The sequence below is a fragment of the Mirounga leonina genome, unplaced genomic scaffold (assembly GCF_011800145.1).
Source record: "Mirounga leonina isolate KUSES-001 unplaced genomic scaffold, KU_Mleo_1.0 Mir_165, whole genome shotgun sequence".
NCBI lineage: Eukaryota > Metazoa > Chordata > Mammalia > Carnivora > Phocidae > Mirounga > Mirounga leonina.
This window is the reverse complement of record NW_023270415.1, coordinates 78117459-78145032: the sequence shown is the minus strand read 5'-3', so window position 1 is coordinate 78145032 and position 27574 is coordinate 78117459. Positions and strand designations below refer to the sequence as shown.

Sequence of the window (27574 nt, the reverse complement as noted above, 5' to 3'; positions counted from 1 at the left end):
TCTGGGGTCTTGTTACTTTTTTTGACAAAATGCCCAACTGAAGATAAGCATCTCCCAAGATTACGGGTAAGTTGTAGACAGCGGGTTTCTGAGTCCACCAAGGAATGCAGCTGGCTTGCAGCGTGCACAGATCAAGAATTCAAGACACCATCCAGCCCTCTGTCCACCCTGCTTTTGACTTAGGGTTCATGGCATGAATTCAGGGGACACTTCTGAGGCTCTTCAAAATGCCTTCTCACCAAACCCAGATGCACAGCGCCTTTCTCAGCACGTAAGCAGCAATTCCCATGGCTAAGGTGTAATCATCCAAGCAGATTTAAAGTGACAGTTTGAGAGGCAGGTATTTGCACAATTCTGGTTAGAGAAGTTCTTCCTAATCGTGCCTGTAAATACTGGGAATTCATGGGGGATCGGAATGCATGGAGAATTTCTATATGTGCTTACTCCAATGCTGGGTCCCCTGGTGGCCTCATCAAATGTGTGCTTAATTGCTTAATGCTAACCAATGCTGTGGGTTATTTTTTCTTTCTTTCTTACCTTCCTCTCTGAGACGTGGTGGTAATGTTCGCCTTCACCACCAGCTGAGTCTGGTATGGCTGCGGGGAAAAATCATTATGTGTATTCGTACCTGCTCATTTATTCATTTATGTGTCCATTCACTTACCAGAAAACCAAATTTCCTTGTGGAAATCTACACTAAGGTTCTGCTCAATAGCATCATGGGTGTTAGAAATTGTCATTCAAGAAGTTAGTGCTTCTCAAGACACATCCTAAGTTAGAAATTATAGTCCCTCCCCACTACCCCCCCCACACAATTGCATCAGCAATTTGTAGGGATCTGGTTAACACAGCAGCCAGATGTCCTAGGACCAGGGACCAAGCCCCTCTGGTCCTGTGCCTCCCACTTCAACATGACCACAAAATGCTAGTCAGGAACCGAAAGCCTGAGGACAAAACTGCATCCAAGCTGCTAGGACCAGTGTATATTTGGGGGTTTGCTTTCTGATATAAGTTTGGATGTTTACCAGAATTTCACCCAAGACTGCCTTTATTGTAACACACCATGAGAGAGGAAACATAAAGCTCTCCCCCACCTCTAACCACGGGGCTGCCTGTGTTTTCCAAAAAGTCCAGACAGCAACCATGGGACAGCGACCAGTGTGGACATGCTCATGAACGACTTCTCCTTTGTCGCTGGACCCAGCATGGGGCCTGGGCTCCCTACAATGTGTCCTAACAGCTCCGAGGGGGATGGACCTTCGAGGCAGTTTGGGCCCCTTGTTCCGAATCATACACTTTTAGATTCAGGATGAATGGGCTCACCTGTGTAAATGCTGTCAGGGCGATTCTAGCAGAAGTTTATTTGGGGGGGAAGTGAGAGAGGATATGAGAGAGTGTGGGGCCCCTCCCTCTAGAAATGCCACACGCTTGGGTTTCCACAGCCCAACTGCTGTGTGGAGTCTGCTGCCTCGAGCTATGCACGTGCTTGAGAAGCCAGAGTTGTGGCCGGCAGGTGCTGTGAATGTGTGGGGGCAACTGGGGAACGACGTCTCTGCAAACGTGAGTGAAAAATAATAGGGTGTCTGTTATTCTGTCTCCAGGGAGAAGTTGGGGAGCAGGGCCTGGCGGGCCGACCTGGAGAGAAGGTCTGTTTGTTCATACCTTCCTTCCTTCCTTCATTCATTCATTCTTCATTCAATGCATTCATTCATTATTATGCCCTAGGCCTGTATCCATTCTCCTCTGGGGGCTCACTATGTTCATCTCATGTAATCATTTACTTACCCAATGATTATCAGCATGTCTTATGCCTCCATCGCTGTGTTGGGGTCACACCCATCAACCAAGAACCAGGGACAGGTGCAGTGAGTGGTGGCATGCAGGTGTGGGTGGGAGGGCAGGAGAGAGCTCCTCATTCAGACTTGGGGCATGTCAGGAAAGGTGGAGAGGCAGTGATAATTGTCCTAAAGGACGAGGAGGAGGAGGAAACCCCCAGACAGGCAGAATGGGTTCCTGGTGAAGGAACGGCTGAAGTGAGAAAGAGCTTGGAGATGCCCCAGTGAGCAGAAATCTCTAGAATCGCTGCTTTCCGCGTCAGCCCCGCTGAGCTAGAGCTCTCTGGGGGCTGGAGAGCAGGAAGGGAAGAGCACACGGCGGGGGCGTGGCGTGGCCCACAGGAGAGCCTCCTCACCAAGAGCCCAGTGGACAGAGGCATCCTGTTGTTTCCACAGGGAGAGGCTGGTCTCCCGGGAGCTCCAGGATTCCCGGGCATGAGGGGAGAGAAAGGAGAGCGGGTGAGTGGTGGACTGCGCCTGTGCCCTCGCAAAGCAGCCCCCTCTGGGGTTCAGTCCCTGGGGCAGTGGGTGGTCTGGGCTGGGGTTTGGGAGTATTTGGCCAGGTTTACGGAAGAGGAAGGGAAGGGGCTCAGGCTGCTCCAGTCTGTCCGCTGCAGCAAAGGGACGGACTGAGCGATCAGTCGGCAAGGGTGGAAGATCCTCAGATGAAGTGGATGGGAACGGGTGGGCGCATCATGTCAGGTGCCCGATGGGGAGGAGGTGCTTCACCCCTAACTGACGGCAAGCCCTCGGAGCTGCGCTTCACCTTGGCATTTACTGATAAGGCCAGAGAAGAGCAAGAGAAAAAAAAAGGGATTTTTGCCCGAGGTCCACTTGCTCTTATGTGCAAAAGGCAGGTGTTGAGTTCTGGTGTATTCTAATTTCATCTTTCACCGCAGGGAGAGAAAGGCACACTGGGCCTCCCAGGACTGAAAGGTGACCCAGGTGAAAAGGTAGGAGTTGCTGTTGGCCTCCTGGTCATCAGGGGCCTGGATTGGCCAAGCCTCCCTCCTACGCCGTGTGTATGTGCGGTGCCTACAGGGCCGTGGAGAGGGTCTCGGTGTCTGAGTCAAAGCTGTGGCCTGGGTTACAGTCGGCTTCTACCCGCCAGGCGGCTCTCAGCCCCTTACCCCACCTCCCCATGCCTTGGCTTGCTGCCTTGGAAATGGTTCCACTAGTCCTTCCTCCGAGGGCTGCTGGGAAGCATGACTCAGGTCCTGTGAGTGGAGTGAGTGCTGCAGACTCACGGTGTGCCAGGATGGCCGAAGCACCGCTCATGTAGTGACTTCGGTGATGCTCAGGACGACCCTGAGAGGGGTCATGTTACCAATAGCATGCCCGCTTCATGGATAAAGAAACAATGAGGCACAGACAAGCCACATTGCTTTCCCAGGGGCACATGGATGGAGTGCACTGCAGTCAAGATCCAAACCCCAGCGGTGGGTCAGCTCAGTGTCCTGGCTCCAGCAGAGCTGTGCCTTGAGCTGGCCTGGCCCATGGGCACCTGAGCATTGGCACACCAAGGGGCTTGCCTCTCCCCTTCTCCCGCACAATGCTCCCCCTGCTTTCATCCCCCATGTTTGCACGGTCTTCCCCTCCAATTCCCCATTCTCGGTGCCCCCCCCACCCCTCCCGGTGTTTCTGGGCTCCAGGAGGGGCCTCACTCCAGCTTCTCTCTTGGGCTGGAGGCTGAGGGCTTTACTCTGGACAGACCTGCTATCTAGAAATGGAGAGCCAAAAATGGAAAGGGCTTTGTGTGGTAAGCTGCCCAGGCCTGCTGCCCTGGTGGATTTTTTGGAATTGCAATTTTCATTTGAGAAACATTTCCAGGATGCAAAGGGCTCCACAAGACCCTAAAGCCCCTTTTATTGCTTTGGCAGAACTGCTGGGCCCATGGCAGGATCACATTCAAGGTTCCAGAAAATCCGGCCTGCCTTTCTTTTCTCCAGAGAAATATGTAATAATAGACAAATCTGGTCAAAAATCCAAAATAGGACATTAAAGCAACATTGTCCCCTTCTGACTGTGTCTTGCACTTCCCTGTCTCCATTTCCCAGTTCATTCCTTCCCACCACTGGCTATGAACGTTTTTAGCCCTGTGGCATCTTGGAAAGTGGGTACAATCCTCTCCTTTCTCAGCAAGGGCTGCTGGGGATTCATGTTTTCGTGGAAGATCTGGGATCTGAACCCATCCTCTAGTGAACTCCAGAGCTCACAGGTCAGCAGCCGTCGGGGGTCTTCCCGACAACCCACCTGCGATTCCTGCCTCACCCCACAGCGCTAGGGAGGGGCCGGCTCTACCCAAAAGGCAGTCTTTAGGCTCTCTGGATTGGAGAGAGAACCTAGTCTCTTTGCCCGCCCTCTCCTCCTTAATACATATCCATACATTCCCTAGTGTCAACACCAAATGAACAAACCTTTCTTTAAAATTTTTTAAAGAGAAAAGAGAAGAGTTTTATTTGAGCCCAAGTTAGGACAGCTGCCGAGATACACAATCTTCACAAAAAAGAGACTGCTACAGGGAAGAAACATTTGGGGCAGAGTTATATATGATCATCAAGATGAAGGACATTCCAGAAAGTTACATACTTTATCTTTTGTTTTCAGTATGTGCAAGGCTGTATGACTTTCATCTTATGGGAACCAGGGAGGTTTTGTATTGTTTTTCTTATCTTTACATTTGGAATGTTCCCTTTTGGTTATTCTATTTTATTTTTTTTAACTAGGTAGACGTACACTATGTGCTGGGGCAGAAATAGAGTCTATGCTTTGAAGTTTTGCTGAGTCATTTTGACGTTGGCAAATGTCGGAGGATGGCTTCCCTGGGAGCCCAGGAGCAGGGCCCAGAGACCTGAAATGCTGAAAATTTCCTTTATCACCGGGAAGCACTCAACTTTGATTATTCAGACTTTTTAATGTGGGGTAAACTGGTTTAAATGAGATTGTTTCTGGAACATGAGGATGTCAGTGTCAGGAGGATAATTAGGTAAAATCGGGTAATGCAAATAACACTGAGAAAGTGTTTTCCTTTCTGAAAAAACTTCTGGAACTTCAGTGAAGGCAGTGCTGCTTGGATTCTGAGTTTAAAACCAGGCTCAGCCATGTGCTGGCCGTGACTCTGAGCAGGTAAATGAACGTTAGGCATCAGTGTCCTCATCTCTGAAATGGGTATCTGTGTTATAGCCATTTCTATGGAGACTAAATGAGTTAATACGTATAAAAACATAACTCAGTAACTGGAATTAAATACTGTAGAAAAATAGAAATAAGATAGAAACAGTGTAACTATATTAATTTATTATTGTTGCTTACTAAGAGTGGCCTTGTCCCTTTCTAAGCCAGTTTTATTCATTCATTTGTTTACTAACCGTGCATGGAAGGCCTTCAACAGACCTAACCCTGGGTCACTTGGAACACACGTGGGCACAGACATGCATGTCCTGGCATCCTGTGGCGCACATGGAGTGGCAGGCTTTGGGGACCATGTCTGCTCCCTGTGGTTCCTCCTACATGGACAGCCCAGTGGCCCCCTTCCTTCAGGTCAAATGTATAACAATTTCCTCCTTATTGGGTCCCTGCTGAAGATGATCTGTCAGTGTCCCTGTGATACTGTGTACCTTTATCATTATTTTACAAAGAGGTAAACAAGCCCAATGAGGTAAAATAATGTATAAAATGTTAGATTGAGGTTGAAAGCTCAGGAGGCTTAACTCCCAGACTTGTGTTCTGAGGAATGTAGATTTGTCCTCTCAGTCCCCTGAGAAGAGCCCATCCCCTCCACTTGGGCTGGGACAGGACCCATGGAGTCTGTAAGGGAGCTCCCGTCTTTGTGCCCAAGGGCGCAGAGCGGGGATGTTTGCTACATCATTAGTAAGCAAGAACTAAGTGTCGTCAACAAGAAGGTGGATAATGGATCACTCTATTTCCATATTCACAGTGGACTAGTGTAGAGTGATATAAAGGATCTATGGCTAGCCATATTAGCATAAATAATTCTCAAAACGTAAGGTTTCTTATGTCTGAAATATTTTATAATTCAGAATCTCTCTATCTGTCAAAGTAGATACTGGCTGGGTGATTCTGTTGTCTGGGGAAAGGTGTCCCAGGATAAGCAGAGTTGGCAGGAAGATTAATGATCTTTTATGTTCCGTTTTTCATTTAGGGTGAAGCTGGTCCTGCAGGCCCCCCTGGATTACCCGGAACTGTAAGTTACTCTGCTTCTTATCCTCATTTTTTCTTTGAATCCCTCAGGCATTGGGTAGCTCCCTTCCTCCCATACCACTTAGTTATAAACATCTTTTTAATGGAGATCGTCAGTAGCTAGGCCTATTCCTAGGTCTTGTGATCCAGAAATACATAAGCTTCTTTAAGAACCACCTTGTGCTTATTGATTTATTTTATGCAGCAAGCATACTTACTATTTATCAGAACATTGGCTAGACACAGTATGTCCCCACCTGTTACATGTGGGGAAACTGAGGTCCAGAGGCAAGAAACAGGGGGACACTTCATCCAGAGTAGGACTGCAAAATGGGTATATAACCAGGACTCATGCTTCCACCCAGTCACTGTACTTGGTGTTGAGTAGTGAGTAAGACCATGGGCTTCAGAGCCAGAAAAAAGTGGGTTTGAGTTTCTGAGTCCCTGCTCTGCCATCCACCAGCACTGTGGTCTTAGATACATTGTTTAATTTCAAAGACCCCATCTTTTCATCTGTTAAGAAAAACTATTATACCCAGCTATCTTGTACATTTCTAGCGAAAATTAACTGAGATCATAACAGGTATGTAGTCCAGTTTCTGGTACATAATAAACAGTAAATTAAAAATGACTGCTATATACAGGGGAGCATATTTTGGATTTTTTTTTTTTATTTTAATGTTTCTTCCCAGCCTTAATATTCTGTGCTTTGATCAGTTGATTTCAGGGAAATTGAACATGTCTTCATTGCTGGCTTTGGTTGGGCAAATATGGAGGCCAGGAATTGAAAGCCTGAACACCCAGAAATCCCATTTACAGTGTGACAAAGAATCTTAGTCTGTGGTTTTTACGTACGTTAAATCATTATTCCACAGCTCAATCTCTTCCCCATACGCATGCCTATCGAAATGAGACTCAACCATTCTATAAGGATGTCAGAAGAATCTCAGAATCAAATTAAGAGTCGGAACCATTCGTATAAAACTTTGTGTAATACTGGAAACATCTTATGTTGGGAAGCATGCAGGGAAATGAGCACTGTTATTTAGTGTGAGGGCAAATCAGTAACACTGAATTGAGAAGTTCCTCAGTAGTCACATATAAAGTATGTACGTGTTAGCTTAGAAATTTCATTCCCAGGTATCTATCCCAGAGAAATATTTACACTGTGTGTATTTGAAAAAGCATGTACAAGGATGTACATGGTAGTTTTGTTTATAATGAAATATTATAGGCAATCCACATGACATAAGCATAGAATTAAGTAAACCACAGAATATCCATGTCATGAAATCCTAGTTTATAAAAATACACACACGTGCATATGCACACACACGTACACACATACAATGTACGTGGCCTTGGAAAGGTACTGATGCTCAGGAAAGATGCATAGAGAAACCAGCATGGCCTCCAGGGCCCACCCACGTGGGGCTGGTTCCTACTGCACATTCACTAGCGGTGGGAGCTTCGTTAAGCACTTTACCTGCCTCCAATTTTCTTATCCATGATGCAGGGAATATAGATGATCTACTTCTTTGTTATTGCGAAGAATATGGGGGTTTATTCATATAAGGATAAATAGCTATGTGCTTGCTGGTATTTGTGTAATTCTTGTACAAAGTCATGTGTTTCTATACATTCGTAATTATGTGGAAATATATAGAAAAATTTACTAAACTGAAAAACAGTGGTTTCTTCTGGAGAAGAGACAAGTATTGGGGGACTTGGAAGGCAAGGTGTATTTGAAAAATTTGTTTTTATCCTTCTATTTTGACTTCATTGTGTTTTTGGACTAGAATCCATGATGTCCTTTGGCCCATTCACTTATTTTTTTGAACACCTGCCGTGAGCCAGGCACTGGCAGGGTTTGGGAGCCCTGGAGCTTCAGCCTAGTAGGGGAGGCAGACTCTAGTCACCTGGTGGCCCTGATACACATATGTGACAAATTATAGTGAATGCCACCAGAGGAAAGAACAGGGTTCAATCAGGGAGAATGACAAGGGGACCTAATTTATATTTGAGTGGTGGAGAGGAAAGGTGAGGTCTTTGAAGACATGATGTTGAAAAAAGGCCTGAAGGATGGACCATAGTCAGCTGGATAAAGGGAGGAGGAGAGCACGTTCCCGGCCGGAGGAGTGGCAGGGGCAGACGCCCTGTGGCCTGAGAAGCCTTGAAGTCTGCGACACACTAACTGCGGCATGAACATGGGGTGGGGCTGGAGGGCCACACAGGGGCCAGCCCACGGCGCTCTATGTGCTGGGATAAAGAGTTTTGCATAAGTTGGCTCCTGGTGCCCAGGGCGCACCTCCCCTGGTTTCCTCCTCATGTACATCATCGCCAGTGGATGCTGGTGGTGGTGGATGCTGGTGGAGGGCCCAGGGTCCCAGGCTCTGATTACTTGCACGGCCTCTCCATTTCAGCTCACAGCACCCCGGGTAGAGGAGTTTTCCGCCCCACTTTAACAGTGAGGGAATAGAAGCTGACAGGTGGTCACACAGGTTTTTTTTGGCGGTGTGAAACTCCAGAGTCCCCCATCTACCCACAGTGCTTTTCTGCCCTGCCTCGACCTCAGCTCAGGGACTGGAGAGCAATCAGTCCCGGTGCCTGTTCACATTAACAGTCACTCCAGGAAGCCCTGGGGCCCCCTTCTCCCACTTGACCTGTCTCTTAGAGGCAGGTTGTGACAGTCAAGTCACACTTTTCTCATTTCTGTGGTTTCCTTTTCAGACGTCCCTGTTCACACCACACTCAAGGATGCCAGTAAGTAGCTACGGCCCCTCGGGGCTGCAGGTGGCCCCCAGCCCGGCCCACGATGCCTGCATGCTCCGGGTCCTGACTTGGCCCCACCACGCGGGGCTTCCCAGTGGCTGCACTTCCACATCTGTCCTGGCAGCCAGGGTGGGGTGGTGAGGACAGGCCCTGCAAGGACCTGGCTCCAGTATCAGGCAGGCGGTCCAGCAGCCTGGAGGTCACCTCCTGCAGGCTGAGGGCAAGGGACAGCCCTCTCTTTGGGGGAAGTTGGCTCTCCGCTGCACAAAAAGCTGGTGGTCTCGAGGAGAACAGGGCTATGTGCCGTGGCGGGCAACTGAAGAATCCCACGGAGCATTACTGAGGATGTGGGCCGTGAAGGGGACCCGGAGACTGAAGCGCATCGGGGCTGGGGCCCTGGGTCTAAGAGGGGCTGTTCTGAGAGTAGACAGCGGAGACCTGGCCAGCTTCGGGGGTGGCGGTGGAGGGAGCACTTGGGGCTTCTCGTGAAGACCGACCCTGGACAGACGAGGAGGCTCACCATCACTGCAACCGCTAGGAAGCTTTTCCTCCATTAGCGAAAGTTGCTTGGGGAAAGAAGTGTTTCCGGGCTCTCCTCTTGCTGTCAGCAGCACTGAAGCCAGAGGCATGTGCTTGCAGGTCCCCTTTGCTCTCAGGATGGGCTTCTCACTGCTCCAGGCCACACAGCTGCTGAGAGCCTGCAGACGTCCGTGTTTCCGTAGTTGCTTTCTCCTGTGCTCGGTGTTAACTAGTTACACATAAGAAGCTGCAGTGAATCCTGTATTTGACGGGAAAGTCAGGAGCAGAGGGATTGAGCCAGGATCTCCTTCTGCTGAGATCCTGGTAGAAGGAGAAGCCCTTTGAGCTTCTCCAGAGGTGAGATGGGGAGGAGTGGTGGTGGATGGGGTGTCAACGGGCGGCGTGGACTTCAGAAGTTGTTGGGAGTTGCCTTTTGGAGAGAACAGATTTGTGTGGCTCTGGCTGTGTCCCCTACTTTCCGACAAAAAAGGATTCAAAGGGACAGAGCAGGAGAGCATCCCACATGGCAGGTGCCAGGAAGGCAGCGTGGAGTGTCCCTGAGGGATGCAGATGTGCCCCCATTTCACAGATGATGCCTTGTGGGTCAGAGAAGCTAAGCAAGTTGCAGAGGGCCTGCCTTGGAGATAGGAACTGAGGAGGAGTTGTGAGCTGTAAGGCTGTGACTGGCCAGAGCGGCTGTCCCCACCTGCTACTGAGACTCGGCTTACCCAGATGGTAGCCACTCATATCACGCTACCTCACGTTGCCTCCCTCCCCTCTGTCCTCTGGGTCTCCCTCCCACGGGCCCACCCTGAGCTCCTTGAGCTGGAGATCAGCCTACAGGACCAGCCTCTCCTTAAAGGAATTGCTCCATTAAAGATGATTTCCAAGGCATTCCGGTTAGAAAGCTCATGACGGGGAGCCGGGGTCTGCCAAGCTTCCCCTTTGTCCCCCAATGGGGACACTTCCTGCAGGGTCTGAGATTTCTGGAAACCAGGAAGCCACTGACTTCAGGTTGCAAAGTGAGGAAATTGTGTCTGTGAAAAAAAAAAAAAAGATTCATTGTGGATTATTGCATGTATCTTTCTGGACTGGCCTCGTCGCCATGGTAACTGTATTTTTATTGATGGTTTGGAAAAGTGTTCTTTGACATCTTGCTCTCCGGAGGCCCGCTCCTTTGAGTCCCTGAACAGGGAACAGGTGGCAAAGTTCGGGGCATAATGAAGCAAGGAAACAGAGCAGGGCAGGAGGCCTGGAAGGAAAAGCCCACCTCCCTCTGCCTGGAGATGGAGAAGTCTGCTGGGGCGGCTGCGGACCACGCCTGGGGAGGACTTGAAGTAGTGTGCAGGTCTGGAGGGGGGATCCAGTCCTTCGCTGGAGGAAGCAGGGACAAGCAGCCTGGGCTGGGGAAAATTGCAGCTAAGAACTCAGAGGGCCTTTGCAACTGGAGGGCGTTGGCTAGAAGGTGGTGCAGAAGCAGTTGTCTGGGGAAGGGTCCGGGGCAGCCTTACTCTGCCACCTCAGCCTGCAAAGGAATCTTCAGGTTGCCAATCAGAGCTTGAGTTTGCTGGGATGACACTGAGTGCAGAGAGGGTGTTGATGTGGCTGACCTCACCAGTCGGGGGAGTCAGGAAGAGAAGCCAGTCGCACCCATGCATTCAGTGATGATTGATGAGCACCCACTATGTGCTCCCGGAGTGAAGGCTCTGCCTCCCCACTGACTCCCAGGCCCTGGGCTGGAAATGGCTGGAGCACCTTGCCTGTGAGCCCCCAGAGGTCCCTCCTCTGGCCTGGCCCGACCACTCGTGGGTCCTGAGCCTGTCTTCCTGCCACCTACAGTCCCTTGCCCCAGTGCATCACCCAAGATAATCCCGTAACCCTTTTGTCTTTATGGGTTGTATGGCCAGTGACTGGAGGACCAAAGAGTTTGGAAAATCCCCCCGGGGAAAGTTTCCTAGGAGGAAAACGTGCTGGGAGAAAGGTGTTGCTGTCCCTGGTGAATGGAGCCAGAGTGTGTTCTGAGCTGGTTTGCGATGGAGCCTCTACAGGAAAGATTGAGGTCACCCCTGTGTTGGTGCTGCAGGGCATTTGCTAGAGCAATCTCCGTGAGTCTTAGCCACAGCTCCCCGAGGTAGACCATGCAGACTGTGTGTGACACACGATGCAGACAGAGAAAACCAGCCAGGGCCACGCAGATGCTAACTGGGGGACCCACCTGTCACTGGGGACAGGTGGGCAGGCGGGAACCTCTGGGGCAAGGTCTCCCGAGTCTGCCTGTGCATGGGGAAAGAAAGCAGCCTGTCCACCAGTGTCTCCTGCCACTAGCCTGCCCCAGGCTCCCTAACGCACATGTTAGAGTTTGCCTTCTAGATGATTCCAGGGTCCTCTCTAGGCCTCCCGGTCTCAGAAGCCTGCGCTTTCAAAACCCTGCCTTTGCAGGTCTCCCTTCTCCACTTCAGGCAGCGCTCATCCCATCTCTCCCAGGACCTTCCTGCAGATGGGGTGCCTAGTGTCTCCCTAAACAGGCCGTGGCACTCTCGGACAGCTCTAGGTCCTGCTCCTATAGGAGGAGCCATGCACGGCCCTTCTGATGCACAGGCTTCCGTGGTTACCCTGGTCTCCCCAGAGAGCTCCACAGACCCACCCCCGCTCTCCCCTTTGGGGCTCATCTCTGCTGCCCCTTCTCTGTGTCACTGAATCCTCATGCTGCGTGCAAGAGAGAACACCTGTTCATTTTGCAGCTGTGGTCACAAGACACTGTGGCTAAATACTTCACCCAAGGTTATAGAGCCAGCTCACTGGAGAAGCCGAGTTCTAGGTCAGTTCCTATGGATCTAGAGCTGAGGCTGTTTTCACTCTGGGCCACTGTCTCCACCCCTCTCCCACGATGGCCCTTCAGCTCTTGAAAGATAGAGGCCTAAGCCCTTCCAGGTCTGCCCCTGATGGAGCCTCCTATCTGCCCACCTTCTCCCTGTCACTTGTGAAGAGCAGGGTGAGGCCCTCTTGTCTCTCTGCGCCTCCTGGGAGGTGTGTTGGGAGTCCTGGATGTGATAGCAGCAGATCAGGAGAATGGCCTGTCTCTTCCCAACATTAGATTGTTCCATTCTGGGCAGCTCCCAGTGTGGCACCCCTTTTCCCGCCTGTGGCCCATCTCTTCTTTAGCAAAATTAGACACCCCAGTCTGGCCACCAAGAGTGCAGCATTCAGTCTCCAGTCTGCCAGATCCCTCAAGCAAAGCCCTTTCCCCAGCTTCTTCATCAAGACAAGGAAGGGGAGAGCTCGGAGTCTGAGAAAAGTCTCTCCCCTCAACATTCCTTCCATCATTATTCGTTGATGATCGGCGCTTGCAGGCCTCGGGGCTGAAGGGGGTGGGAGTCGAACCCAAACCGTACAAATAAGGGTAAAACTGCTGTGGGTCAAGTGTGTGGAGGACATGGGGCAGGACAGGGCAGGACAGGACAGCATCGCGCTGCCATGCAAGTCCCCGAGTTTGGGGTCAGCTTCCCTGCAGAAGCGATTCTTGGTCTTAGATTTGAAGGATGAGTAAGAATCATCAGAGTCCAAGGGGGTCACAGGGGAGAGGCTGAGGGAGCAGCCTTGCTAATGGGTCGGGCGCAGACAAAGGGCGGGGCGGGGTGGGGGCAGTGTGGCGGATCTGTGGGCGGGGCAGGGCATGTCTACTATACTCTGTGCTTCTCCAACAGGGAGAACAAGGGCCAAAAGGAGAGAAGGGTGATCCCGGCGTGCCTGGGGAACCGGTGAGTGCCCTGCACCCCGCACCCCATGCCCTTCAGCCTGTGCATTGGCTACAGGGCGTCCAAGGGCCGCGTGGTGGCAGGTCTGAACTGTACGATCTACCCACAGGATCCCCGCTAACTGAATGCAGCTCCTCCCTCCTTCCTCGGGGCTCCGAGGATGTCCTCACCGTGGATCCCAAATCAGACCCGTTGCATGTGTCCTTGCCCCACTCCCCTCTGCTAAGAGCTAAGGTGATGACTTAGTTCCTTGACGATTGTTGCGTTGCAGGGATCCCAGGGCCATCCTGGAGAACTGGGGCCTCGGGGACCCACTGGAGCGCCGGTAAGAAGCCCTGTCTCCACCTGTGGGCTCTGAGGTGCAGGAATCCCCAGCAGCCCCCCGTCCCTCCCTGTCCCCACTGGTCAGTGTGCCTGGCATTTGGGGGCTACCCAGCAGGGGGCGCTGCCGTAGGTGCCGTGAGCCCAGCGCCCCAGGGCTGAAGGCCCTCACAAGGCACCCCCAGAACGCAGCCCTGGGGTGGGTGCTGCCTCTGGACCCCTGGATGGGAAAGCGATGCTAGAGCACAGGGCGGTTCAGATGCAGGAATGCCCTCCTTCCCAGCTCTGATTGGCAGCTCTGGTGTAAGGGACCCTGGTGCGGTTTAGCGTTTTGATTTTGTTGTCATTTTTCTCTGCTTGGGCTTCTTAGAGACTGCCTCTCTCAGGCACGTTCTCTGGAGAGGTCCTTTTGGAGTGACCTGTGGGGACTCAGACCCCAGGGGGGCGCTGGCTGGCTCTATGGGCCTGGGCCGTCCTGTCCCTGTGAGCCCCATTTATCTAATGATGTCTCAGCGCTGACACCCCGGGGGTGGTGAGGACGGGACGAGATAACAGGCCGAGCCCCGTGGCCAGGGGGTGTGATTTCTGCGTGCTTCGGACTCTGCCCCCGTCCTGCCGTTTGCATCCCCTGACTCTGATGAGCAGGCTGTCCCCAAGATGGCCCTGCATGGGGACGTGGGCAGCTTCCCCAAGATGTCTCACCTCCTCCCCCTTTGTGTCCCGGGCAGGGTGCCAAGGGACAAGAAGGCCCACGTGGGGCACCTGGAACAGCTGGAAACCCTGTGAGTCCTCATGCCCCACGTGCCTCCTGGGGGCCGCAGAGGGAGGCTGGGCCGGGCACGTGCCCCTGGGCTCACGGCTCAGGGCCGATGGGAGGGATGGGCGGAGTGCTCGGCCAGGGCTGGGCGCCCCTGGAGCAGCGAGGACCGGGAGAGATATCCTGGTCTCTGCAACATTCCCAGCCTTTCAGGGCTTTGTCCACATGCCCAGCCCACAAACGGAGTGTCCTTCCACACGCACGGGGGTGAAGCACACAGGGACACGCCAGCACCCGCTCACACATACACGTGCTCTAAAACCAGCCTGCACGCATACAGTGATGCACACACCCCTGTAGAAACTCGGGGACAGCTAGGGACACGGGCAGATAGGTGCCTTCATGCACACGCCTCCTGAGCTCTGCGCCGCTCTGCCTCACCTCCCGTGGGGCCAGAATCTCCGTGGGGTGAGCACTGGACCCTGGGGCTGATGGAGAGAAGTGTCCTGGTGCAGGGCCACAGAGCTCAGGCTCCCGTGTGGCACTGGTGGAATGAGGCCACCTCCACAGGGGCTCTGTGTGAAGCCTGGTAGTAGTTAGAGGTCCTGGACCATGGGTTAGAGGCCCTCGGCTGGAGGGCACTTGCACACCCAGGTCATCTGTGCCTATGGTGGAGTGGGAATGGGGTCAGCCAAGACAATGACCGACGTGGATGTCACAGGGCGGGGGCAGATGGCAGGCTCCTCCTGGCTAGTGGAGAGAGAGAGAGCCCTGGGCGGAGGGCAGCCTGCAGGGCAGTGAAGCCAAGTGCAGGCACGGACGCCTGGGAGAAACACGAGTAGCCTCCAGCCCTCGGGGAGTTCCCTGCTTCCCATCTCCATGGGTGTTGACCCCCACGCCTCCTCCCGTGGAATCTTTGTTAACCATCAGTGTTGCGTTCAAGTCCACTTCCTCCAGGAAGCATTCCCTGATTCATCTGTCAAAGTCAACACATAGGCATGCACACACACACGCACGCAAGTGCACACACCCACACCACCTCTGCCACCTCCATGCCTTGGTCTTAAGGAGCTTCCAAGAGCCCTTCTGTCCTCCTGTCTCCCACGTCTGTCCCAGCATCCCACCTACCGGAGGTCTGGCCGGCTGGGCGCCACCACATACGCACGGGAGGAGGCTCACCTTGCCCGTGGAGGGAACGTCAGGTCGGAAGTAGCAAGCTACAGTGAACTGAGGAGAAGGCAGCTTGGGAGAGACTCTGGGGTAACTGTTTGTCATCGATACATTGGGCCTTTCTAAAGTTCTGCTTCTGAATAGGGCAGTCCTGGAACTGCGGGCCCACCTGGTGCCGGCGGCCCCCCAGGAAGTGCGGTGAGTAATGGGAGGGCCGGGCACCAGTGCCGCTTACAGATCCACAGCCCCCCCGCCCAGGTTAACATGTTTATTCTCCTCCCTGAAGCCGGGGGGGTGTGTAGGCACAGGCAATCCTTGCTCCCATTTGACAGCTGGAGAAATGGGCGTCCCAGACAAGGTCACCTAGAAAGTTCACCAGCCTAAGGCTCGAGGTCACTCATCAGACCTCCAAGTGGGAAACAAAACTGTGAGAACTGCAGAAAACTGCAAAAAGCCTGTAAACGTCGGGGATGTTGGGGTCAGCCTCCGAGTTTGCCTTTCGAAGAGACAGGACAAACCTAAAGGATTCACAGGGGTCCCGACCCTTAGGGTCCCTGGATGCTGATCATTACACATGGCGGCATCTCTTCTAAGAACTTTGCGTGCATTAATTCATGGAATCCCCTTGACCCTGGGAGGTGATTTTTCTCGCTGCTTCCATTCTACCCAAGAGGAAAAGCAGACACAGGGAGACTGAGTCATGTCCTTAGTGGTCGCCAGAGATGGTGCTGGAACATGGCCTATGTCTCGTCACTCTCCCCGCTTCTCCCGTTGGAGGTGCCTGCCAACCCTGCGTTCCTTTGCCTGAGGGTTTTCTCCGGCTTTCGGAGACCACATTGTCCAGCTATAGGACACATGGTGATGAGCATGAGCCCGAGCTGCCGGCTGCGTAAACCCCTGGCTCCTTCACGTGGGCAGCCCCGGAGGGCGCGTCCTGAACTAGCTCCGAGAGCACCTGCAGAGCTGGGCTCCAGCTGCACCCATGTGGACTGTCACCGTCCTCCCCTTTCTCACTGCTTTGTTTTCCCTCCTGGGGTATCCCTGGGCCACTTGCACTTAAGCCTTGGCTCCAAGTCAAGCCCCAGGTGATGTCAAGGGCATGGGGTGGAGCAGGTCCCTGATGCGGAGCCTGTGTTCCTAGGTCACCCTCATCCTCCCTCGTGTCCAGTGGAGGCCGGGCCCTGCCCTCTGAGAGCCACTGCCTGGGGCGGGGCAGACCGCCAGGCAGGGCAGGCTCGGCGCAGGGGCATGTGAGCAGACAGGGAGGGGCCATGCGGACAGGCGGGGAGGAGAGGGCCCCCCCCGGGGAATTAAGTCAAGGATGGGGAGCCCGTGGGGACAGACAGTAGCCTTGGCTATGAGGGTGTAGGGTCACCTTTCTCTGGGGGCCACGGGCCATCTTGAACTTATTATGTGCATAACCTGCATTTTTTCAGGGCTCCCCTGGCATCAGAGGGCCCCCTGGGAAAGACGGGGAGCGTGGAGAGAAGGTAAGACGTGGCTGCTCTCAGCATACGGCATCTGTGCTCTGCTTCTTGAGAAGCCGTGGAGGCGGAGGCCCAGCCGCTCGGGCCTGGGTTCAGGCGCCGGGGTCTGAAGGGGCTTTCTAGGTAGAGGAGAGAGAAGGCCGTGCAGCCACCTCTGGGAGGCTCCCAGCAGACCTGAGTCATACGGATCCCTAGGGAACAGATGAGGGCTCGAGGAGGCTCTGGGAAAGGAGGTGACGCGCCCCATCTCGCATAGCAGAGCTTGACTCCAAGCCCCACTTTCTCTCGATTTGGTGCACCAGCGTATCCATCCCACACCTCTGTGTGCACCCTGAAGCCTTCCCAAGTTTGAGAAGGAGTTTCGTTTATTAGAGGGAAGAGAGACATGGTATCTCCACAGAACACCAACGCCCCAGAGGTAGGGGAGGAAGGTCCCCAGTCCTGTTTCACCTGCATTTCAGAAAGTGAAAGTGTCTCTGGGGTTTTTTGTTGAGGGCCTGCTACTGGCTTCCAGTGGGTAGAACCCGGGGTTCTGCCAACAATCTCACACTCACAGGACAGCAACCCCCCACCACAATCCCCCCAAATGTCAGTGTGCTGGTGTGGAGACGCCTGACGTCTGTAACGTGAGGACAATGACATGTCAGTGGCAGGTTGTGAAGATGAAGTGCAGAACTGACCCATCAGAGGGCTCAGCAGGGGGCCGGGGAGGAGATCTGCTGCCCCATCTCCCTCCGCGAGCAGTGTCCCGTCCCCAGACATCCTCCACCTGGCAGACGGTCCACCAGGGCCCCTTTAAATGCAGGTCCCTCAATGTCCTGCTAGGAATACCTTCAAGTCCACTTTAGCCAGAACCTTTTAGAGGAGAGATCATTTTGTCCTTTCTATTTTGGCAGAATTTAACAAGAATAGATGGTACATTTGCATTTTGGCAGGGAGGCTGGATTTTAAAATACATGTCTCAGATAAAAATGGTTTAGCGTGGAGGAAAATGATCAGCCAACCTATAGGACATATCCTGAGGTTTTTTGGAGTGCTGTTGATGATAAGCCCAATAATAACCCTTATGTGGTGCAAGTGCTAATTTTTGTTTTGAAAGAAGATAATGCCATCGTAGATTACAGTAATAAAAGTAGAGCACCCAGATGAAGCCAGGGGAAAAAATAACCCTGGCCCATCTGCTTTGCCTTGATTATACCACGTCTGAAGATTGCTCTCTATTCTGGACACACAGTAAGTAGGGCACTGATGACCTTAGAAACGGGTGACCAAGATGCTGGAGGTTTTGAGGTCCGGTTGAGAGCCAAGAGGAGGAAATCAGTGAGCTGTTGGCATATCCACCACTAGAGGGAGCCAGACACCCCTCCTTGGCTGTGCAAGAGCCTGGGTAAGGGCCCAGAGCCAGGGCTGCGTTGGGAGGGGATCCCCAGGATGCTCTGCAAAGTGGTCCGAAGCCCAGCTGCTAGGGCAGGCTCTTTCTCTCTCTCCGGGTGTCCAGTGGCTGGCCTGAGGCTCAGGGAAGCCGATCCTGCCCCAGGCTTGCCGAGAGGGGCCCTTGCTTTCCCAGCCCTTGCTCTTTATCGCACCCTCTCTCCAGCAAGGAATGTCTATAGGCATTCACGCTGTAACTCAGCCCCCAGGGAGCCCTGCCCAGGAAGAGGAGTCCCTGTGGCTCATGTGGTTTCACCCAAGCTCCACAGCCAGGGCTGCCACATGGAGCTCTAGACTTTGTGGTCCAAATGTGAGCATTTGTGAAGAGCAGCTCCCTCCCTCCTCAGGTCCTGGAAGCTCTCTGTCTCTGGTGTTTCTCTCATCCCCCCACTCTGGAGCCCTGAGCTGTGTTCCTATTGCTGGAGGCCTACCCTGTAAAGAGGGGTTAGATTCTGTCCACGGAACTTCAAGGTTGAGTGTCACATGTCTGGAAGATTCCAGAAAGGGCAGTCTTGGCTGAATGGAAAGAAACAGTGTGTAGCAGGGCTGCCTGATAAAGGAATAAGGCCTAGCAAGGTGATGAGCTCTTTGCTCTTGGAGGAATTCAAGCAGAAATGGGAGGACCTCCCACAAGAGATGCACCTGATGCTTCTTGCACAGGGTAGGCGACTGGACTATAAAAGCACTAATATCCTGCCCATTCCCACGTTCTGCCTTGTATCAGCTTGCCAAGTCTGCTGTGACAAATATCACTCACTAGGTGGCTTAAACAACAGAAATGCATTGCCTGACGTTTCTCACCATATCCGGAAGTCCTAAATCAAGGTGTCATCAGGGCTGGTTCCTCCTGAGGGCCATGAGGGAAGCATCTCTTCCAGAACCCTCTCGTTGGCTTATTGATGACTGCCTCCCCCCTGTGTCTTCACACTCTCTTCCCTCTGTACCTGCCTATGTCCAAATTTCCCCTTCTTACAAGGACACTAGTCATACTGGATTAGGGACCACTTCAACCTAACAACGAATTGCATCTGCGAAGATCCTGTTTCTCAGCTGAGGTGTGGGGGATTAGGACTTCAGCATACATATTTGGGGGGACCCAGGCCAACTTACACACATTGTGTAGAACAGTCAGAGCATCACCGGGAAGCCTCCTGACCCCTTCAGGCTGGTTCACCATTGAGAAGCTTACCTTCTGCATGTCACTGATCCTGGAAACTGTCCCCTTTTCTTTCCAGGGAGCGGCAGGTGAAGAAGGGAGTCCAGGACCAGCTGGTCCCAGGGGTGATCCCGGGGCTCCCGGGCTCCCTGGAGCACCTGGAGCACCTGGACAGGGAAAGGACGGAGAGCCGGTAAGTGTCAGGTCCAGAGGTTTCTGTGTTCATTCGACCAGGCTAGAAATAGAAAAGAAAAGGAAAGGAAACAAAAAAAGAGAGAGAGAGAAACTGGCTGACCTCCCAAGGATTAAGTGAGAGAATATGCATAAATCCATAGGATGTGGCACTGGGTGAGCATTTATTATGTTAACTGCGGTATCAGGCACTAAACACCATAATTTAATCTCACAACTACCCTGAGAAGTACTTTTTTTTAGTCCATTCAGGCGCCTATAACAAAATACCATAGATTAGTGGCTCTAAACAACAGAAACTTAGTTCTCACAGTTGTGGAGGCTGGGCGTCCAAGGTCAGGGTGTCTGCATGGTCAAGGTCAGGGCGTCTGCATGGTCAAGTTCAGGTGAAGGCCCTGTTCTGGGTTACAGAATGCCCACCTCTCACTGTGTCCTCACAGGATGGAGGGGTGAGTGGTCTCTCTGGAGTCTCTCTTACAAGGACAGGAATCCCATTCACAAGGGCCCTATCTCCTAATACCTTCACTTGGGCCTTAGGATTTAACTTACAAATCTGGGAGGGAAACAAGCATTCAGAACAAGGCAGTATTATCAACCCCATATTACTGAGGGGGAATATGAGGTTTGGGGAGGTGAATCACTTGCCAAAGTCACAGAGCTTGGCTGCGAACCCACAAGGGACTGGACCATCTCTTCTTCCTTCACCCTGGCTTTCAGCCAATACAACCAAATGTAGAATTGTGATTTTTTAAAATCTGGCCATGCGTCTGCATCAAGCAAAGCCCTTCAGCCTGAAGTTGAAGACTCTTCTCATTGGCTCCCCCAGGTCTTGATATCATGGGAAATGAGGAAGGGACCAGGCTCCGGAATCCATGAGCTCTCCTTTGAAGCCTGGCCCTCCCATGTTTGCGGGAGCCTGTGGTAGAAGACCGTAAGTGGGAAAGAAAGCTAAGAGACACAGGGGTTTGCTCAGGGTCACATGGAGGCAGTAGGCGGCCGAGGCAGAACTCACACATAGGAGACCTGTAGCTCAAAAACTGTGCTTTCTTCTGTAACAACAGGCCACGGTGAGATCCTTGTCTTCCTCGGGCCCACAGCATAGGACGCACACAGCTTGACTTGTGGTGGATGGGTAAATGCGCATTCGTGGTCTCATCATTGTCCTTGTATCCTTCATTTCCCCAGGGGCTTCGTGGGCCACCTGGATTACCTGGACCTCTAGGAATCAAGGTGAGTGTGTATCCAAGCAAATCATGATGTCATGGGTTGGCCTGAAATAAGGAACAGGCCCAGTTTCATTGTAAACCATCTCTGGCCACTCCAGTCCACTTCCCCGTTCCGCAGTTTATCACATTCGGCTTAACTAGAGATTCGAGGGCTCTGAACGGTGATCCTGGTGATCCTGAAGTCATTGCCGTAGAGTTGGCACCTAATAAATGCTTGCTGGTAAATGAAGTTGCAGAAGACACTGGTCTTTACCTGGCAGAGCAATAGATCTAAGCAATTTTGTGTTTTTAGTCAATCGTGGTAACATGATCCCCAAATTTCAGATGTTTAACACACTAAACTTTTACGTGTCATTCCCAGTAAGCCTACTGGGAGTCGTGGTGGGTGGAGAGCTCAGACCCACACAGCCACCTCAGTCCAGTGACTGTCCCACCATCGAGGACCTGAGTCTGCTACCAATCCTTGGTGTGCAATGGAAAATGAGGGAAAGACAGTGGACAGACTGTGGGCCAGACCTGGAGGTGGCAATTCATTTCCCCCAACCTCTCAACACTGCCAGCAGGGGAAACTGAGTTTGTGAGCTAGCTCTGTGCCCAGGGGTGAAAGGGGGAAGCTTTGGTAAATAGCTGTCATCTCACCCTCAATTCACTTGCAACCATAACTCAGAAAAGCTGACTTGACCCAAGAGGGACTGTTCCTTTTTTTTTTTTTTTAAGATAAAAAAAAATTCACTTGAGAGAGAGCATGAGTGGGGGGGGGGAGTGGGAGAGGGAGAAGCAGACTCCCCACTGCGCAGGGAGCCTGATGTGGGGCTCTATCCTAGGACTCCGGGATCATGACCTGAGCCGAAGGCAGGCCTTAGCTGACTGAGCCACCCAGGTGCCCCCAGCAGGGACTGTTCTTAGGAGAGCTTTCCTGAGTGACCAGGGACTCTTTCCGGGAATGAAGTTACCTTTACATGGAGTCGTTCACTCATGGACTCATTTATGCTCCGATCACCAGTGAATGCATTTATGATTGCATCTGCTGCCCATCTACTAGGCTGCCACGTGTCAGACCTTGAGGTGGGCTATGGGACAACACTGATGTATGGGACATGTTCCCAGCCCTCCAACAGCTCAGGGACCAGAGGGGCAAACAGATAAAGGAGTCGACAGAAGCAGACAAGTGCTAGGGTAGAGAGAAGCTTAAGGCATGAGTAAGCTCGGAGGAGGCTCCCCAGCCCAGCCTGGTTTGACTGTGGAAGGCTTCTTGGAGGAGGCGATTTTTATCCTGATTTTAAAGTGCATGCAGCATTTGGAAGGGGAAGAGATGAGGAAGGGGTTCTCTGCAGGGGTACTAACACAGGAGGAGACACCGAGGCAGGACGTGGAATGTGTTCAGAGACAAGCACATACTGTGAGCGCACCCACATCCAATGAAACATGATTTAACCATCTCAGTTGCTTGAACTTAAGAATGTGGGTCAGTCCATTGCTGATGGACATTGGAATGTTTATATATATTTTTGCTTTAATTTAACATGTATATTTAAAATCACATTAAAATGTTGTATCATTATATTACTTTTTGCCCACTTGCATGTATTTATGAAAACAGTTTTTAAAAATTCTTCTTGTGTGGCTTCAGTCCCATTGCCTGCCAGCCCCAGAGCCACTTTCTGAGTCAGCCAAACTCTTCTGCGGTGCATCCCCATCCCTCCCAGCTGTGTTAGTTAGGATACAGTGCTTCTGAAAATCATAGATGCTGCTATTCCGGGGAGCTTTATCCCAAACCCCAGATCCCTATCCACTTAATAGTAGGAGAGGTTTTCCTTTTTATGCTAGAGCTGTATCTTTGGGATCTCAACAACATAGCCACAGAGGGTGTTGCTTTTTACAATTGTATGTAAAAGGCTCATTGACAATAAGATCCAGGATAGAAGTTTGAGGCCTCAGGAATGCTTGCTGCTTCTACATTAAACTTCTTTGCTTCCTGGTTTTCCCCCTATTCAGGCAGATAGCCTCTGTAAGCCTCCTAAGCTTGCACTGATTGAGGTCATGATCGCTCCTGTGAATCCCTGGTAGTGATTTTGTTGTTCACGGTCAAAGTCAAAAGAAACGGGGGTGTTCTCAGAGTGATCTGAGCAAGTGTATGGCAACTTCCTATTTTCTGAAGAAAAAAAACCTTTAGAAACAACTTCTCCTGAATTTGGGGCATATAAAATAGTCCCATATGCCCAGAGCAATGGGCATGTGTGGAGAGGAACAGGAGGCTGGATCCAGACTCTGGAGGGCTTTGTGGCTCCATCACCAGCCCGAGGCTGGTCTCTGAGGCCCCCTGTGATGCTGTGACCCCTGTGTGTCATTGGCAGTGTTCCTCTGCTCTCGCTTTCCTCCCCAACAGGGAGCCTCCAGCCTCTTAGAAGAGAGGAAGGCAAGGGCACCAGAAATGCCTTAAGATGCCCTTTCCCTGTGATAACTATTTATGAATTCAATAAATTCAACTCCCAGGCAGAGTTTGGGGAAAAATCAGTGATATGACACAAATAAAAATAGTTGCCTAACTCATGGTGTCCTAGGTCCATGCTTAATAAACATTCGTGGTCCTTATTATGAGATCACCCTATGGAGTCAGCTTTAGGGTTGCAGCTAGGAGATGGGGATCTAGAGAGCCCTTATCCACTCCTGAAGGAATATTAGAGACAGGAGTGCAGAGAGCCTTGACCTCGGGTCCAATTGACCAACTAGTGTCAACTTCAGGGGACCCAGGGATGGTTAGTTATGCTGTCCTTTTGGCCAAATGTTTACTTTTATTTAAAATGCTAGGCATGGGAAGAGATGACCCATTCCAGTGTTGATACTGTATACATTTGTAAGTTAGAATGTGATTTAGAGATAAAGATTTCCATAGTTAATTGGCATTGAGAAGGTAAGTTTGAATGCTGGGAGGTCTTTAGTTGAAGAATGGGCTGCTCTTAGGGTGGAAGGAGGGAGGGATGTAGAGAAGCCAGAGAGCCTGCTGAATGCCACCCCCCCCCCCCGAGTGCTGTCCATGGTGCTGAAGGGAATCCCCTGGGGTAGGAAGGGAGCCTCACTTTCTAATTACTCATAACTGCAGGAAGGTCCTTAAAGACACTTTTCCTTTTCTTGTGTGGCACTTGTTTCCAGCAAAATGAACAAGCTTTGCCTTCATACAGAACTGGTGGGATCCCAGCTCAGCCACCTACAGAATAGATGACTTGAAGCAAGTGGTTTAGTCTGAGACTCTCTGTCCTTTTCTGTTTAAATGAGTAAAGCATATTTAACTCCCGAAGGGCTCCTGTGGAAAGAAATGATGTCATTCCCCTTCCACGACCAATACTTACTCACATTTCTTTCCTGGACACTGTTGGACTGGCCCAGAATGTCTTACAGCCAAAATATTTTCTAGAGTCAGTATCTCAGATTCTAGTTCACGTGCCCCCCCCCCTTTTTTTTCTTAATCTTGAGCCTTTTTCCTTTTGCTGACAGAGCATTAAGGTCTTTTTCTCTTTTCTTGGGGCTATTTGCTAAAAGTCTCAGCCCATTAAGCTGTGAAGTTTTGTTGCTTTGGGAAAATGTTAGCATCACAATGGGCCATAAACAAGGGAAAGGAGCCAGGCATGGCTACCTTGCTGAAAAGAAGAGACTCCAGATTCCAGGCTGGGTTGAGTGCTCCTTCCTGGCTCTGTCCTGCTTCCTCCTCTGTAAAAAGTTGATTTCCCCTCAAAGGCAGAATTTAGTACCTGACAAAATGTGGACAATGATGGATTCACTCATTCTGGCACTCAGGAAATGGCAATTAAAAGTTGTCACCAATGCTGGGTCCTAAGCTGGGCACTATGGATGCAGAAGTATAATGATATTGGGGCACCTGGGTGGCTCAGTAGGTTAGGCAGCTGACTCTTGATTTCCACTCAGGTCATGATCTCAGGGTTGTGAGATCGAGCCCCACATGGGGCTCCACGCTCAACAGGGAGTCTGCTTGACATTCTCCCTCCCTCTCCCTGTGCCCTTCCCCCTTGCTGGCTTGCGCATGTTCTTTCTTTCTCTTTCTCTCTCTCTCTCCCTAAAACAAATCTTCAAAAAAAATTGTATTGATATTGTACCCAACGCAGGGTCTTACTCATTCTAGGTACTTGACAAACACTTGCTCAATTACTGGATAAATGAATGAATGGATAGTTTCTACTTTTAAGATACTTACACAGAAGTCAGAGGGTCAGACAGACACAATGGGGGAACAGGGTGTTAAGATTAATGAAGGTCTACACAAATATGTGGAGGACAGAGAGGAGTACGGACAGAGGTGGGATTATGGAAGTAGAACAATTGGGCTGGTCTTATTTGATGGGTCAGTGTTTAGGAGGTTAGAACATGGACAGTTGGCGTTGTTTAGCTGGCAGTGGCTGGGGTTTGCTGGTGTGTGAGGCAGCCTTGGGAGGAAGAGGGGAGCCAAGCTAAAACAGAAAGCGGTAAGAAAATCTACATTAAATACTTTCAAGAGGCAAAAGGCTATGGATTCGTCTGGCATTCATGTGTGGTTGGTTTATTTTCTGTCTTCTAATTCCACTGATAAAGTGGTAATAAAATACTTGTAGTGCTCCATGCTAAATAGCGTCTTCCTTTTGAAATGAATCTTCACAGGATACATGGGAGTTTGGTCGAATGTTCTCTTTCATTCTCACTGATGAGGGTCCAAGGTACAGAGAGGTTATGGGACTTGCCCAGGGTTACAGGACCAGGTGGACATTGTCCTAACACTGGACCTAGAGTCCCCTGACTGCCCGTTTGAAATCTTCCCACGGGTCCCTCTTACTGCCTCAGTGTGCTTGCAACCGGCATGAGGAGAAACAGGTTTGTCCTCTGTTTGTTACACTTTTCCCCCGTATATGCCTTATTTCTGGACTTCCTGCCTTCCCCTCCTTCCCCCTGCGTACAAATTAGATTTCCTAGCAGCCCCAGGCATCTTGCACTTCACAGAATGAGCCACAGCACATTTTCCTAAAGAAACATAATGTACCAGCTGGGGCTTAAAGGAGAATTTCGGGAGGGACCTTGTACAGAGGCTGAGGGGTGCCCCGGCTCTCAGGAAGCATGGCTGCAGTGGGCCTGGAAGGATAAGGGTCAGCAGCAGTGTTACCAGAGAGAGGTTTGGGGTCTGGTTGATCTCTTTTGTGAGACTTGCACAAGCCCCCTCCCTCCCGCATCTCATGAATGCGATTTCTCTTCAGAACTCAGCACGGAGTGTTGGAAATGGGCGTCTTTTGGTCCAGGAGCCCATATCACTGCTAGAAATAAACAGCAAGGGTTGGTGGAACGAATACGTGACTTAGGTACTCACCCAGGCCAGAGTCCTACTGCAGGAAAACGAATCATCTTAGAAATGTTACTTTTCTTAAAGGCCCAAATGTAAAGTTTTCTGATTGAAATGATGGTTAGAGAGTAAGCTGATTATTAATGAGATTTTTTTCATGCTTAGAAACATAAGCCTTAATAAGCAACGTGTTGCCTAGCAATGTCAAGTTCCACCTGAGACCAGATTGCTGTGCATTATCTCATTGGCTCTTCGCACCAACCTTCTAAAGCTCTTTTCATTTGTCAGAGGAGTTAATTCATTCCAGGGATATTAAATAGCTTGAACAAGATCAGCCCCCGGTTCATGTGAGGCTTGGCTGAGTTCAGCTGACCTCATACAGGTGCGCAGTCTCTCACACAGAACTGATGTGTGTTCTGGGCCAGTTTTATTTTGGAATTGGAAAGGTAGCAGTTGGCAAACTATAGGTGTAACATTGACTGTGGTCTGTGGGCCAGCATTCCTAATCAAACTCTAATATTGATGCAGCAGAAATGTGTAAGCATCCATAGACAATGGGATCACTGAAGGTTGTACGTAGCCCTCATCAGATCCAGGTGAGTTAGGATAAGCCCTTGTTTTCGGAGGCTGAGGATTTTGAAATTGTGGATAAAAGGGTATGAGTCAGTCTCAGCTTCCTTCTACAGGAAATGGCAAACATTCTTCCCTTTTACTCTTCCCATCAAAGTCCAGAATGACAGGTGCAGGAAAACAGCCACTGCCACAAGGGCTAACTGGCATGTAGAACCAGGCCAGACTCTGTGTCAGGATGGCATTCGGCGCGCAGAACCTTGTTTCATGAGCACAGCTGATGTGGCCACCGCTGTGGTTACCTACCCTTTGTAAGTGAAGAAACTAAAGCTCAGGGAACTTGTCACTTTCTCGAGTCAACCATGAATAGCTGTTGAAGACAGACCTGAGACCCACAGTCCATGCACCCCTGTGCTCACAGGTTACAGCTCAGTCATTCTTGCCTTTCCCAAACCCTGGAGAAGGGGCCGGGGAAGTATAGGTACTTGGCAAATTATTGGTAAAGTATTGGTGATTTGGGACCTGATTTGAAATGCAGGTACGCAGTCAGATCTGGGGTGTGGTCAGGACGGGGGCATGATGAGGTCTGGAGGACACACAGTAAAATTTGGAACTGTGGTCGCATTGGAGGTACGTCTTGTTATGACCACACTTGGAGGCGTGGTAAGCTTTGAAAGGTGCATGATGACCATTGGTGGCTGTGCGCGTGTGGGGTGGACTGGGTGGGTGACGGGCTGCCTGGGGGGCCGTGGAGGGACATGCGGAGCTCACGTGGCACAAGAGGCGTTGATGGATCGTGCAGTCGGGATGGCGGGAGGGGCATAATTCCTTTTGTGCACTGGCTCTCTCCTGCCCAGAACTGACCT

At 51.3% G+C, this 27574-nt stretch overlaps 1 protein-coding gene across 1 annotated transcript in view; it reads left to right on the top strand.

The window, feature by feature from the left end:
- The window catches only part of COL22A1 (collagen type XXII alpha 1 chain), a 226482-nt gene that overhangs the window by 122950 nt on the left and 75958 nt on the right, over positions 1-27574 (top strand). The window contains exons 27-38 of the mRNA XM_035012273.1: positions 1602-1646; positions 2232-2294; positions 2735-2788; positions 5998-6039; positions 8766-8798; positions 13031-13084; positions 13353-13406; positions 14131-14184; positions 15474-15527; positions 16766-16819; positions 19483-19596; positions 20781-20825. Of these exons, the coding sequence (XP_034868164.1) occupies positions 1602-1646; positions 2232-2294; positions 2735-2788; positions 5998-6039; positions 8766-8798; positions 13031-13084; positions 13353-13406; positions 14131-14184; positions 15474-15527; positions 16766-16819; positions 19483-19596; positions 20781-20825 (666 nt within the window). The remainder of the gene's footprint in view (positions 1-1601; positions 1647-2231; positions 2295-2734; positions 2789-5997; positions 6040-8765; positions 8799-13030; positions 13085-13352; positions 13407-14130; positions 14185-15473; positions 15528-16765; positions 16820-19482; positions 19597-20780; positions 20826-27574) is intronic.